The following is a 16,323-nucleotide window of genomic DNA, read 5'->3' as shown; positions in this document are numbered from 1 at the left end:
GTTCCCACTTTCATGGGTGTGGTGATTAGCTTACTTGGTGAACATTTTAGTCTAATCTGAGCCGAGTCGCGTTCGCTTATGCTCCCTTAAACCGATTATTATTTTTCTTCAAATTAACACACCTGCCTTTGCGATTTCTCTCACAGCCGGGACCATGGTTGTCGTGTGAAAACGGATCGGTGTGACTCGGATTGGAAGGACAGACCGAGCCAACAGCAACAACAAAAAAAAAAAAATCATTTTTTCAGGTAAGGGACGTGTAGACTTGTCTTAATATTTTGGAGGCTTTTAGGCTATTTCCTGCTTTGCTCACGGCGGATTCAGTTGGTCTAATATCGGGGGTGAGATACAGAAATGTCCGAGAGTTTAAAATGCGGTCTGTTGCAGCAGCAACGTAGCTCTTGACATAACTGTTCCCAGGCTACTATTGCTGGGTTTTTTTCTCCCTCTAAGCAAATCTGAAAATTCACTGCTATTCAAACGCGGCCTTTTTTACAGGCTGTCAAACGACTTTTACGCGGAACTACGGGGGCAAAACCTTTCACTATATCTGTTCCCATTTTATACATCAGCTTTCTCATTAGTGGTTGCACGAAACCCTGCACAGCAGCTTTTTGCCTCTTCTTTTCCATTAAATATACATGTCAGTGCGCCTTCATCCGAGCGGCAACTGGTAGCGTGACGGGGCGCGCGAGGCTCGTGCAATTTGTTGCTCGTATCGGAAACGTAGTCGACGAAGATCATTTCGTAAACATGGTTGATACATTTTAATTTCGCCACTTTACGGTCCGTGTTTTTCCACAAGATGTAGATGATGGTTTCCTGTCTTTGCTGTTGACAGTCAACATAATAAATCATCTCAGTGGGTTGTTGTTGAATGATGTGTATGACAAACAGGAGGAAGTTACATTTTTAATCCTGTATGTTGTCAATCTGCAGTTTATTTGGGGGATGGTGAGAACACACCTACAGGCTTTAGTAGTTTTAGCGTGGTGCTCTCTCGCATAGTGACCTATTAAACTCAAAGATTATGGTGATTGACTAAAATGATCATTTGAAAAAAAGAAAGTGGCTATCATGGGCCACTACTAGATAACCTACACTGTTAATTTGAGACTAATTCAAGCAGAATGAATACATAAATTCATTGATCCACAGAAAATATATTGATATGGGGACATTTTTTTTATAATCTCTTAATTTTCAAGGATGCAGCTGAAATTCCAAATCTTCTCTGGACGGTTTGTTATATTCCTCAGTCTTGTGTCATTGTGAATTCAAAATATGGTCAAAACAAGCCATTTGAAGATGTCACTGGGTGTTCTGTGAAATTGTAACATTTATGCACTCTTAAGTAGTATATTAAATCAAAAAAAGAAAGTCATCGGATGAAATAGATGATGAACGAAAACAAAAAGTTAGTTTGAGCCCTACAGTCAGGAAAAGATAACACATTTTACAGTAATTTGCTAAATGAAAGAATATATTGTTCTCACAATAATGATATTGTGTGTCTGGTGCGTAGGGAGTGGGCGAATAAAATATTCAGAACAGCAAAATAATTTATTAGCTTTCATTTGAATTGTATCGCGATCATGTATTGTGGAAAATTCGGTTCTCAAAATCAGATTCTAAACAAATTGAAATAAAAAACAAACAGTTTTTTTGTTTTACATGTATTGATCAGACTACATCGGACATTAATTTAATATGTTACATGACTTTGCATACGATTGCCCCGTGACACTGATGTCAACTATACCACCCACTACTATACTATACTGTATCTTTATGCATTTCCTATATGTACAGCTGTAAGCTACTAAACATACACCAAACCTCAGAAAAACTAACCTGTGGTAACAGTGAAACAATAACTGCGCCCATTATACACAAGCAGAACATCTCAGCATTTCACGTAAAAGGGTCAAGGCTCACTTCAGATTAAGGATGTCACTTTGGGCCAGTTTGGATGAAATTGTTTTGTGACTGCATATATATATTTCTGTAACTGTCTGGTGTAAGTGGGTTGACACCTGTGATCTACGTATGTCACACACATTCATTCAATGTGTTATTATAAGCTAAATAAAACGTACCTCATTATTCACGACACACGGATGATATAATACAAACAGCTGACTAGAAGGAAGACATGTGGCCTCTCACCAGGTATTTCCTCCATTCTCCGGATGTTTGAAATAGTCAGTGGGTTACCTGGACAAGTTTACACCGGCTGGAGCTGTCTTGCTGCATTCAGATTTAACTTTCACAAAAGGAACCGTAACAAGTTTCCTGCCAATCCAGTAAAGACACTTGTGACTTCTGGCATTGACGGAAACTATCAAGATGAGATCCGGCGTAAGTGTCAGCAAATTTAACAACATTTAAAGTTGATCATCTGTTGATAATCACTGAGAATATTCAGTATCTTCAAAAAGGTATATTTCATAAATTTAAAATGTTAAGTTGATGATTTTTAGTTTTTTTGGGGGGGGCTGGAGGGAGTGAAAAGGAAAGCTCTCAATATTAGTTGGTCATAAGCCTGTAGATCGTACATTTATCACAAACTAAACGCATTGTAACAATTGAACAGACTTGGTCTAAACAACAAACATATTAAACTACTGTAAAGTCTCAACATGTCTTAATATGTACAGAAATGCGTACATTTTGTAAATGTTCTGAACATTATAACATGAAATTCAAAGAGAAATTGTGTCCCATTTTATAGAATGTGATTTTAATGATGATATTACAATCTTACTGTTAACAGTGGTATTTTAAGTGCTCACAGTCGACTACCGTGGGATAATTTGATTAGACCTGTTCAAAATGTTAATTCCTTAACTTCCTGACCATTTCATGTTGCCGGGCCCCTGTGGCTCTGGGTGCAGCTGCACTGCCTGCACCTCCTGCTGCTCTGTTCACCAGTATTTTTTTCATGATCAAGGCAGATGTGACTTTCCACTGTATGTGACCCTGAGGGAATAGAAGGTATCATTGACGAATTTAAGTTAAATACAAAATAGGCTGCTGCGTGTAATGATCTGATGAGAATCAGATCACATTTTTGATAAATAGAAACACTTCTGGACTTCACTGCAGAACATAAACGGTCACTGAGTCAGCAGTGACACACACACACACTGAAGTGACAGTGTGTCCTGTAACAAATATATTGTGACCGAGCTTCATTATGGGAACCAGAGACTATAGTGGTTTGTTACTAACAATGACTTTACTATGGGGAAGTTAAGGAGATCTCTGTTTGTCTCTCTTGCCCCCTGAGTGGTATACATATGAAAGTGAAAGGTTGCATGGGAATGTGATAAACGGATACATTTTTGCCTATTTCTCTGTTTTGTGCAACTATTTTAAATTATTTTTAACCTACACACTTATGCAGATGGGAGGTGTTTGGTCCCAGTTAGGACACGACTGGGAGCTCCAGCATTAGGCTGAACATGTTGGTTGCTTGGTGTCAGAAGGGCTGAAGCAATTATAGCCTCCCCTGGCCAGTCTCAGAGAACCAACCGCGGTGGTGCCAAGCGGCACTATCTACTGTAGCTGGCAGCCTCGTACTAAACAATAGGCAGCCCCAACACACAGCTCTGCCTTTGTCACTCCTGATCCTATGCCATGCTTTGGGCCTGTGTTGGCCTGGCTGGTTGGCTGCATGACTCCAGTCACACCACTCCACTGAGTTTTATGTCTATAAATTGTTAAAGGTAGACTTTATCCAGTCCTGTGTGACGGACTCTATTGGCTGTGGTTGGTTACATCAGCAGTAATGAGTGGCCTCTTTTAGTTTCCAAATGACTAAAATGTATCATCCACTTGTGAACAAGACAATTCATGAGGCCCTCCTGTCACTGCCATGGCATGCCTAAAATTAGAGCTGCCAGTTTTATCCAAATTGATGGGACCACACATTGTTCCCCTTCATCTTCCATCATACGCAATGTTCCACCTCATCCCTCTTGTATGCTTCGTTGCCTTTCACAACACAAGCCCCAAGCTGAAAACATTGATTCAAACTATTTAGCAGCGTAGAAGGTCATACCTGGTGTTTCGGCAGTCCACAAGGTGCCCTGCGTCAGTTTAATGAATCCATTTCGGTCATAGAGCAGCACCGCATCACAGGCGAGCTGACGCCGAGAGACTCTTTTCAGGGGGGGTTGCGTCAGCTGGAGGAGAGTGACGTCACTTCCAGGCAGCTGAAAGCATTGCAATGCCTGCTGCTCCTGATGCCTCGTTACTGTCAAAGACCTCCTTGGCTGAGACGAGAGTCCTCGATGAGCAGTCCAAAGCCTGCTCTCTTGTGTTTGCAGAGCAGAGGCATTATGGCCAAACAAAGTGGACCGAGAATGTGAAGAGTCGCTCTCCACACATGCAGTGTCTTAAAAGGCAATTGTAGCAGTGTGAACATCAAATAATTGTTTTGTTTATGTATTTGCTATTTGTAAAACAAATGGGGTTTTCTTCTGTGGTGAAGAAGTGACTGAGGCCAATGGTTATAAAGCCTCTGCAAAAATGAAGATAACAATAAAAACAATCTCCTGTTAACATGATTTCCTGTGGAGGAGAAGGGCTGGACTCAGTGTAATTGTTGAATTATAGAAACTGGAACTGAAAATTTAATCTCGGAGGGTTAGACTTCTGGACAGCAGGCTGGAAAATGAGGAGAGGGGGTTGGGGGGTGTGGTCCAAACATTTCTGAGGAGTGTCTAAGTGCTTTGTGACCCACATTCAGGCTCCCCAAGGTAAAGGAAGTGGCAACTCGCATGTGCATGCACACACATGTGTGCACGCTCAAACAGACCTGACATACCTAGACACTCATTTAAATACATTCTCACATAATTTACTCACAACCCACATTGTATGTATGTATGTATGTATATATATATATATATATATATATATATATATATATATATATATATATATATATATATATATATAGTGAAATTTATCATACAGATCAGTCCATTGTCCTCACAGACACTCACGTAAGTTAGCAGCACTTTGGGGCGGGCCGAGCAAACAGCGCAATGAACAACACAAAAGGCTGATTGAGTCAGGAAAGGTCAGAGCCTGGCTCTGATGGCCTTTTGAACCAGACTGGGGGTGTTTGAAGAGCCAGGCCACCCTCCAGGCCCCCACCCAGCCCCACCCTTTGCAGCACCCTCCTTTGCTCTGAACCCATACAGGATACCTATGTTTTACTGATTGAAGACTTCCCATCCTTTCCTCTGTCTGCCTGGTGAACTCATAGTATTTCTGTCTCTCTGTCTTGCAGGTGTCAGCTGGTAAAGTGTGTGTGTGTGTGTGTCTGTGTGTGTGCGGGCACGTGTGTTTTCCCAGCCCTGTCAGTATTTGGAGCGGCGTGTGGCCTGAACAAATCACAGAAGGACAATGAGTGAGCTGGAACAGTTGCGGCAGGAAGCCGAGCAACTACGCAATCAGATCCGGGTACGGCGACATTTTGTGTGCACGTGTTTGTTTACATTGTGTGTGTGTGTACGCTTCACTTGTGTTTGTATATCACACAAGTGCCACTGTCTGTTCACTGCAAGCTGTGACTCACACAATTTCAGATGAGACGGTGACGCACTCGACATATAACTTGTCAATCAACCACCTGTACAGAAATTGTATTGTGGGAACTGCTGCTGTGTGATCATTGGGGCATTATGTTTCTGTGATAAGCAATAACTTGTTTAGATTCTTATTTACAAGTAAATCTTCCAGATATCTTTGTATGTTTGTCTATTTGTTACATTATTTGTCTGCGTTTGTCTGCGCAACAGGATCATAGTGTTGTTGTTGTCTTGCAGGATGCCAGGAAAGCCTGTAGTGACTCCACACTGTCTCAGGTAAGACTTGCTCTCCACGTATAGAATATTGTGTAAACAATCAGCTGTGTATTTTGCTGTACAGTTGTACAAATTGTCATGGTAACAACTACCATATTTTGCTAAAGAAGGTGTTCAAGACATTTAATGTTACTCTGAATGGACCAAACAATTGAGATTATGACAATCTCACTTGTGAATGAATACCTTTGAAAAAATACAGCCGTAAACACAAATTTACAGACTACCGCCATTGTTGCTAATCAAGGTACAAGTTTTCAAATGGGCATTAGCAATTCCTTAGGCTTTCTTTATTTACACACACAGCATTTATATTCATACATTATACAAAAATATAGGCTACTATTCTTTGCCGTGGTCTATTGTTGAATGATGTTTGTCTGTTTTTGCTGCCTCAGCTAGCGTCCAGTGGGGGGCGGGGGTGTTGATGATAACTGTGTGTGGGCCTCAACTGCTGACGCTTCTTCCTGTGTTTTGGCAGATCACAGCTGGTCTGGACTCAGTGGGCCGGATACAGATGCGAACGCGACGCACTCTCAGGGGCCACCTGGCCAAGATCTATGCAATGCACTGGGGGAGCGACTCCAGGTAGAGTAGTAATTCTACAGACAACCCAATTATTAGTTCAGAGCAGAATAGGCAATTTACCTTTTTTATACCATTGCTTTTTTTGTCTTCTTGGTCGGGTTTTCTGTTTTTATTGTGTGTTTGAGGCCTTAAAGAAGAGAATGATTTTACACACTCAGTTCAACTTCTTTTAAATGTTGTCGAGTAGAGTAGATCATTTTCTTGTTGGCTATGTTGAGGTTACTTGCTTGGTCGTTTCCATTCAAAATAGGCTTTTATTTTATCCCTAAAGACACTGAAGCACAATTAGAAGTAGTTCTCATGAATTAACCTATGGTGGCCCACAGGGGACAAGAGTCAGAACACATTTTAACAACTTAAAAAGCACAAAGGGATGCTAACTATGATCACCACTGCTTAGTAGTTTTATCAGGATTGTTTGAACTTTGAAGGTCATTTTTCCCATGAGCCAGTGTTCATTTCTGTCAGTAAGAGACTGTTGAGTTTCTAGACTGGCAGTTTAAACATTGCGACTGTTGGCACTACAGCAGTATGACTGGTTTCAGGTCCAGGGAAACATGGACACACCTTCAGTCACAGTGCAGGACCTTTTACTATAAAATCACCAGTCTGGCTTGATCTCTTTCTTGGAAAATTGACTTGACGCTTAATCTCTTACATTAGTTGCAATACCACCAACTTGACTGTCGATATCTAGGCTATGCAGTTTCGCATAACTACAGTTACGGCAGCACATCGGAACCAACTACCAACTCTCACTGCAAATATATACTCGTACAAATGCCAAAGATGTAGAGGTTCTCAACTTGTTATGACTGGTATTATTATGATTTATGTGTTTTTAATGTCTGTATCACCTTTTATCTTTCTCTCTGTTCATCTGTCTCCCAATGCAATGCACTGGGGCAGTGACGGCAGTCCCAGGTGTGGGGCTTTACTACTACCAGTATCACTACTACTACTACTACTACCACTACCACTACTACTACTATTCTACTAATATGACTAATACCACCATAATTGAATGTCACTACTGTCACCTCCACTACTACTGCACATCTAAGTGCTAGCACTGTTTTACGCCCTCACTTTGAGCACAGTAATGATATTAGCTGGGCACAGTCAACCATTGTAGCGTATTTAATATTTAGTTAAAGATGCAGTTTGTAAGATTGCAACCATCTTTTTTTTTTTTCTTTCTAAATGTTATGATGATCACAATTAATCCTCTCGTCCAGATTGGACTGCAAATGTGCTTGTTCAAATCAAGTTGTCACTAAGTTTAGAACTTACAAACTGCTTTTTTAACTGTAATTATGAGCACCAATAATCATATTTTAAAAATATTATGCATGAAGTGCACCGGTCTTTATCCATAAAAAAAATTTTAGCTAGAGGATGGCATAGACAAAAACTAGTTCTGTTTTTATGGTAACGTTTTGTAGAAATCATAGATCACACACTTGTGTGTTTAAGCAAATTAGTTCTTCTCAGTGTGTGTGTGTGTGTGTGTGTGGCACCCTCTGGGTGACCCTGCAGGAGGCCAGTGTTTATTTTGTATACAGTCACTGACATTTTAGCATAATGGCTCTCCTCTTGATTGTAGCATAGCACTGTCAAACCACTTCCTGTCCCTGGATCGGCAGGGACACCGTCAGGGAGGGGTTTTGGCATCTGTACCACTTATAACTCTAATTCTGTATGGACTATTTCTACTTCCACCAGCCTCTCTGCAAATACTTTATGCTGTTCCTTCTTGCTGCCCCACCCCAGCTTCTTTCTAGTGCTTTTCCAACTCCTCAGGCTTCAGCCTCCCACTCGACAGTAGGACTTTTACATAACTGGGGTAATGAATATTACATGGTGTGGGACATTACAAGTGGCTTCCCTGGATGAGGAGACTTCCACTAGGAGGGGGAGGAAGAAGGAACATGGAGGGAAATGGGGATTGGTAGAGAAGAGTAGGGAGCTCACGCGGAATGCTTTTTGACAGAGCACCTTATCCTTATTCAGACGGTATAGCACAGTATTCTGTTTGGTGGCTGCTGGCTCTCATTGCTTTTAATGATCAAGGTGCATGTACCTTGTGGTTCTTATTTTTATAACGTGTGCACCACGCGTCATGCTGCTGTTAACCTTTTTTTTCCAGGTTACTTGTTAGTGCCTCGCAAGATGGAAAGCTGATCATCTGGGACAGCTACACAACAAATAAGGTGCGATTATTGATAATCAATGATAGGATGTATAATATGTACAAGAACAGTTAAAGTACATTTAGAAGTTTTCTGCTATCAGTAATGTGCTGCTCCTGTTCAACGTCACTGACCCTCCTCTTATTCTTTGACAAGCCGATATCAACTGTCCAGATGTTACTTTTAGAGTACAGGCTGTAATTTATGCACTGGCTCTCTTAAACACAATACTGTTGTCAAGCCAACATCCAAATAGCCACTCTTTGGCTGCCTGTAGGTTCTTTTATATATTCATATAATTAATAATCTCGCTGGTAAAATAGTGAAAGTAAACACGGAAATGTAAAAAAGTTCAGTTCAATGCACGCTTTCCAAAATATCACTCTGGCCTTTATTTTATTTTTTATAAAACCGTGCCCGCCATCTGAACCTCTAATACATAAACGATATGGAGATAAGCAGAGGAACAAACTACCCTCGACTGTCTTGCGCTGTCTTCTTGCACTTAATATTCAGTTCATATCACAGAATTATATCATGTTCCATAATATGATTATGTTACCATGTTGGTTATTGGCCTCTTTTGCAACCTCCTGTACCACACAGACAAATGTAAGAAGGCCTCCTTTTCTTTTAAGTACAAAGATGAAGTGGCAGTATTGTGTCCACTGATGATTGTCCAGTATCATTATGATTTTAGATTAAAACACATTAATTGACCTTTTTTAAAGCTCAACATTATTTCCTTTATTGTGTTAAGTACATAATTGACTCCTGACTCTTCTCGTCCTCAGATGCATGCCATCCCGCTGCGTTCTTCCTGGGTGATGACGTGTGCCTACGCCCCCTCTGGGAACTATGTGGCCTGCGGAGGCCTGGACAACATCTGCTCTATATACAGCCTGAAAACCCGAGAGGGCAACGTGCGCGTCACCCGAGAGCTACCCGGACACACAGGTAGGCACAGGGCCAGCCAAGAAATAATATGAATAAAAGCCTGGACCCAACGCAACCAGTAACCCTGAGAATTGTTCTTAACTCTATACAAAGTAACTTTGACAGTTGCATTTTTCCCGCAGTGTAATTTTAGATATTGAGTGTAGACGTTTTGGCTAGTTCAATGAGTTAAACAATGGCGAGCTACACAAGCTGTTATTTTCCACTGGATCTCATGCGTTTTCACAGGCTTATTTATATGTATGTCTCTTGGCGCAAATATCTTCTTGAAGTGTTAATTTCACATATCCCTTGCAGAGATATGTATTTGTGTTTGGTTTTTCCCTGCAATGCAAGCATGGTATAGAGTAGAACTTTGCTTACAATAGATTTAATTAATCCTATTGGTACTATTTTATCATGGTCAGGAATTGACTAATATACTCGAGCCACTGTAGAGTCTTTTTTTCTACCACAGGGCTGTAATGCTGGAGGAACAGGCCCCTTTCAACTCAACTGTTTTTTATTTCAAGTCACAGGATATGGATTATGGTGGAGGAAAATATACCACTGCTGATTTAAAACTTATATAAGGCAACATTGTGAAGAAGGACTAGCACAGCAGTAAACATTCAGTTGTTGTAGTCCAGCATGTGACGTTAACGAGTCGAGTGCCGGACGAAACGGGACATAGCGCTCCTTATCTAATGTTGAAGCTGTTTACCTCCAGGTTACTTGTCCTGCTGTCGTTTCTTGGATGACAACCAAATACTGACCAGCTCCGGAGACACCACCTGGTGAGCAACGACTCTCTGCTCTCACCTGCACCGCTTAAAGAATAGAAAGCTTTTTACATTATATAACTATTCTTATTATCATGCTACACAGTAGACTGAAGATGCTTCATGTCAAAAAGTTCCTCTCCAATATCCATCCTCTTACTCTCACTATCTTACCGCAGAATCATTGTCAGTCATAATTCTACAGAGTTGTATAAATATGCATATGGACAAAGTCCTTTTAATAATTGCACTAAAATTGTAACAATTCACATAAATCTGAATTCTTTTTATCGGAGCTAGTATGTCTTATAGTATGTGCATGTTGTCTTTGAGCAGTTTATGTAAAAGCATTTATTGTCTCTTGACACTCACGCCTAACCACTACCTTCTTTTTTGCAGTGCATTGTGGGACATAGAGACGGGCCAGCAGGCCACCACCTTCACCGGTCACACAGGCGATGTGATGAGTTTGTCTCTTAGCCCGGACTTCAAGACCTTTGTGTCAGGAGCTTGTGACGCCACCTCCAAGCTGTGGGACATTCGTGATGGCATGTGCAGGCAGTCCTTCTCCGGCCATGTGTCCGACATCAACGCTGTCACCGTGAGTACTGAACACGTACACGCACTACTGCAGAGATTGTACAGAGATTTGAGGTTTATTTGTTTGCATAATAAAACAAAGCAGCAGAAACGCAACAAGTTGTGCAGGTGAGATTTAAAAAACCTGATGGGGCTTATAGGACTGCTGATTTATTATGATCAATTGTGCCAATGTGTGACTTTTTTGAAGTATCATTATTCTGAGTTTCTCAACATTAGTCCAGTTATTGGTCATCATTGTCCTGCCTCTGCAGTATTCCACATGTCAAATCCTCCTTTAAAGCAGGTCACTATCTTAGGTGTATGCTCTTATATAGGCCTTAGTAAGGCTCTGAGAAAAACAAGGTGCCTCTATAAAGAAAACCTCTCCCCAGAAGCTCTGGCCCTGGAGACATAATCATAACATGATGATTTAACAACACTGTCTTGACTGCTTGATTTAGATTATTTATTTTTTTCTCCCGCAGTTTTTCCCCAATGGAAATGCCTTTGGCACGGGCTCAGACGACGCCACCTGCAGGCTGTTTGACCTGCGTGCCGACCAGGAGCTGATGATGTACAGCCATGACAACATCATCTGCGGCATCACCTCTGTGTCCTTCTCCAAGAGTGGCCGCCTGCTCCTGGCCGGCTACGATGACTTCAACTGCAACGTCTGGGACACTCTGAAAGGCGAACGTGCAGGTAAATGATGCCTGTAGTCTGGTCATTTCATTTTTTATTTTTTTTTATTTTAGGTGGAAGATGAGCCAAACATTGTTTTCTTGTTCATATTAGGAACTGGAATATTTCAATGTTGTGCTTGATAAATTTAGATTTAATCAATCAATCTGTAATTTTCTGCAAATTGAGTAATTGACCAACACATTTAACTCTAATATCAAGCATAAGTTGCGTCCTAGAATAAATCTGAACAGACTGATTAACATGTTGAAACTGAACATAAAACCTGCCATGTGAACAAGGACTGTGTTGCTGATTTAAAGTGACCAACCTTTGACTCTGGTTTGTTTTCTCTGACCTCCAGGTGTGTTAGCTGGCCACGACAACAGAGTGAGCTGCTTAGGGGTGACAGAAGACGGCATGGCCGTGGCCACTGGCTCCTGGGACAGTTTCCTGCGGATCTGGAATTAAACAAACCTCTTCCTTGTACTCAATCACTGCCCTCCAACTTGCTCCCCGCAACCCCACCCCACATATCCAAACTCATCTGCTGGGCTGGACCTGAGGGGTGCACTGTGGCAGCCGAAATCCTCTCGACCCCCGAGTTCTCCTCTCTGCTGGAGACCTGCCCACCTGTGAGAAAGTACTAACTCTTTCTACCTGTCCAAGTGACGTAATTTTTCACCCAGCCATCACACAGAAACATGATTAAGAACCTTTCAGTAGAGTTGTCCAATCAGAAATAAAGAAAGATGAGTTAAGAAAAACTGGAGAAAAGAAATTGCCCCTCTACCAATTCTCTTATAGGGCGAGATAAAGAATCTTTTACCGTGACAAACAACAAACTAGATGATCGCCTGTGTGTAATATGTAAATGTATATATAAAGACAGTATATATGTATAGCATTATGTGTGTATATATGCATAATATATGCATATATAATGTGTATGTATATATTTTTGTAGTTTATTTCCCACCCTTGAGATTTTTCTTTATGATTTTGGGGGGTTTATGTTTTATTTCTATTGTACATATTCACATTACTACTTGCCAGAAACGTGTATTTTAATCCTGTGTGAGTACCAGATAGAGTGTCTGACAATTTAGACACGGTAACGTATCATAATTTAACCTAAAAGCCTCCTTAATTTTTACAATATTTCTGGTACTTTCTGTTAAATAAAGCCCACTTCTCCAGCAACGAAAGAGGATTTAGCAAGTTAAACAAAAACAATTTCAAAAAAATATACTTTGCCCCAGCTAAACTCACCTTCCTCATCTGTATGTGTATTATTGTACAGGCTGCAAGCGTATTTCATGCATCCTGTATCTGCAAATTCATGTGAATGACAACACGACCCATGGCATTCCTCACCACATCTTTTCATTTGGAAAGAAACCACCTCACTGCTGTGATTTAATGATTAGAGAGCGCGCTTCAAAAACAACAAGTGGTGTTTTTAGTCTGGATTCAGTTTTAGCTCCAAAGTAGAAACTGGTGAATTTTAGGCTTAGATAGAACACTTTATTTAACTGGAGGCACTGCCTTGACCTCTACTCGCATGGATTGTGGTTTGAAATCCTCAGATGTGGAATATCTGAAAACCACACACTCCATGCAAACAGCTGTGTGATATGATCAATAACCCAACAGTCCTACATCATTGTTTTGCATCATCATATCACCTGTCAGCTGTGGCCTATAGAATCTACTTTTCCTCCGAGTTGAGATGAGCATGTCGAGTTGCCTGTACAAATGACACTGATGGAGAGAAGGGCATCGCAAAGAGAGATGCGTTCTCCTCAAGCAGAAGCCGTCTTCTGCCTGTAATGGTGCTGAGGCCTGTATGGACAAATGGTAGAGCGGCCTGTCGTTGCGTGAGGATATTTAAAGGACCATAAAAGACAGCAGTGACTCTGTAAGACGCCTCTGAGGACTTGAGAAAAGATGTCCGTCAGAGCTCGCCATGTCATTTTTATCTTTTTTTTTCAAAAGCAAAGGATCAATGAGTCCTCTTCGTTGTCAACAAGGTGTGAACTGAGCAACTGCATGGAACTGAAATCATGTTAGCTGCTCCCAAATCACACCAGTGCCGCCACAAGCTTGTAAAAAAAAAAAAGGAAAAAAAAATGTTTCTTTTTTTAAGGGTTTTAAGACTTTTTTTTTTCCATCACCAAAAACATGTTATGAACTTTTAACTATTGCTTGTGAAGAAAGTGCACTTGGTAGACAGAAATGTACACTTAGTAGAGAGCTAGACATGCACTCACAAACTAGTACAAATGTAAACCATTGAACACATGTGACTTATTTACTCATAGAAGTGCTGTCTGATTTTGAGTATCATCGCAGATCTTCCATTATTTTGGTTCCTCTAAAGGCTTAATTAAAAAAGAAAATACACAATGTATGTGAGTTGGACCTATCCATCGGCTGTTTCGGGTGCCTGTCTCTGAAAATATATATATATATATATATATATATATATATATATATATATATATATATATATATATATATATATATATATATATATATATATATATATTATTTTTAATTTGACCCACATGGGCTGGATAAAGGAGGGGTTGTGCTCCTGTGAGATGTGGCACTATTGTGTCTCCATTCTGCCTTACGATACCATTCATAATAGAAGGTAATACTAGCATCGACAACAGTAATTTGTTCCTCTTACTATTCCTTTTTACACACTGATCAATAAGAGAGATTGCAATTTTTTTTTTTCCAATAGAAGCACATTCTGATACTAGTGAACACTAAAAAGCATGCTTACAGAAAACCACGCAAGCACATGCAGCTCCATACTGCTTCTTAAAGCTTTTTATACAATTCTGCTTTCTACGACTACCACCGCACACTACCACTGTAGTATTTATTTAGGTTCAATCGGCTACAATGAAACCCCTCTATGGCCTACCGTGATTCTAGTTACCTTTTTACGTTCTTAAATGTTTTAGCTGCTTCTACCTGGCTTTGCATTAATTAATCCATTTTGAGAGAATGTTAATAACAGTTATCGTTTTTAGTCTGAGAATATCTTTTGAGGTGTGTAGGATGTGATATGTATTGCATATCAGTGTGTTTGTGTGTGTGTGGGGGGGAGAGATGAGGAGCAGGAGGGGGGAGGGGGGGTTGCTGATGTATGTGGGTAACATATAGATCTAAGTGTTACTTCCTTATTTGTGCCAATGTTATCCACAGACTCTGAGCTGTGAACTGAAAACTAGTCAATGTGACAAAAAGAAGAAGAAAAAAAAGGTTTGCTCACTACTCAAGTGCCAGCTTTCTCCATATCCATCAATTAAAGTCGCATCAGTTTGATTTTATACCCAGTCTGTTGTCTGGCCAAACCGGTGTACTGCTTATATCTGAAGATGGGTGTTTGTGTTATTAAGTTAACAGTGCTTATTAGAGTGAAGTTAGTCGGCGAACGTCAGATGTTCATGTGTCCCCAGATAACGATGAAATGTATTTAAAGGAATAGTTTGACATTTTGGGAAATGTTTGCTTTCTGGCGGTTAAGTAGATTCACGTCTCACTCATGTCTGTCTGTTTGAACATTAGGCCACAACCAGCAGCCTGTTAGCTTAGCACAAAGACCGCCTGGCTCTGTCTGAAGCCCCCTAATAAACAAGTCTTGTGTCTTAAACAAAACGGCAATTCCGTCTGTTGCCTGGCAACTGGTCAGGCACAAACCCACCCTGTGAATGGCGAATAAGCGTTTTTAACACATGTGTTTGTACATATTAAATGGACAACATGTTCATTTGTATGTGACAGATGCTGCTAGGCAGACGTTGTTACTGTTGGCCAGCCATGCTAGCTGTTCCCCTCCGTTTCCACTCTTTATGCTAAGCTAAGCTAGCTGGCAGCAGCCTTATAAGTTATTTGCTAATGGACAGAAATGAAAGTGGTATCTTCCCTGATGCTCTTCCAGAAGCGAAATAAGCATTGTTTCCCAAAATGCCAAACTATTCAAATAATAACCACCCTGTTCTTTTGGGACATTATGAGCTGTGTAAAATTGGAAGAAGAAAAAAAATCCACCATTGCCCTCGGTAGCTGAAAATGGGATTGTGTTTATTTCTGACAGTGATATTCAGCAGGCAACCATTTCCTCGCTGTGTGTAATTCAGCACCTGGAATAGTAACACTTCTACATGCCTGTGCAGTTCACTCATTAAACAAACAGGTGCTTGACTTCATTTAATTTCACATTATGTTGTATTTACTTGAAGTCTCCTCCAGTTTATTCTCTTAACTATACAACTGATATGGAGCTGTTGAATCAACTTCTGTGGTGTAACGAAATGTCGACATTTGCTGCATTTCCAGTATTGTCTCAAGTACCAAGATCTGTGACTTCTTTGAATCATTGGAGTTTGTTTGGCAGTAGTTGTTGTTTTTTTTTTTTTTTTTGTTGGCGCTCGGTATAAGTCGCCATTCGCCACCCACAGTGCCAACATTTAACTTCAAAGAGCAGATGTGAAAATGTTGCTGCTGCTGCACAAGTTCTGGCAGTATTTTGATGACCGCGTTTGCACGATTCTCCAAATTGAATATCTTGATGTAAGAAATGGAAAGTTTCTGGTTCAATGACACCCGGCCACTTGAATTGATTGTCACATGATCACCACCACAGCACCATCACAAAAT

The 16,323-nt window shown here is 40.6% G+C and overlaps 1 protein-coding gene across 1 annotated transcript; it reads left to right on the top strand.

Moving 5' to 3' along the window:
- On the top strand, nucleotides 1–15,475 carry LOC117729758 (guanine nucleotide-binding protein subunit beta-4). Its single transcript, XM_034531109.1, has 10 exons — nucleotides 1–248; nucleotides 5,306–5,478; nucleotides 5,844–5,882; nucleotides 6,364–6,470; nucleotides 8,620–8,683; nucleotides 9,457–9,619; nucleotides 10,329–10,395; nucleotides 10,780–10,981; nucleotides 11,448–11,664; nucleotides 12,008–15,475. Exons 2-10 carry the CDS (start codon nucleotides 5,422–5,424, stop codon nucleotides 12,112–12,114), a joined length of 1,023 nt encoding a protein of 340 aa, XP_034387000.1. The 5' UTR covers nucleotides 1–248; nucleotides 5,306–5,421; the 3' UTR covers nucleotides 12,115–15,475.
- The last annotated feature ends 848 nt before the right edge of the window (nucleotides 15,476–16,323 follow it).

This window comes from Cyclopterus lumpus, chromosome 4 (genome assembly GCF_009769545.1).
Source record: "Cyclopterus lumpus isolate fCycLum1 chromosome 4, fCycLum1.pri, whole genome shotgun sequence".
Classification (NCBI taxonomy): domain Eukaryota; kingdom Metazoa; phylum Chordata; class Actinopteri; order Perciformes; family Cyclopteridae; genus Cyclopterus; species Cyclopterus lumpus.
The sequence above is the reverse complement of the archived record's forward strand: the minus strand, read 5'-3'. Positions and strand labels throughout refer to the sequence as shown.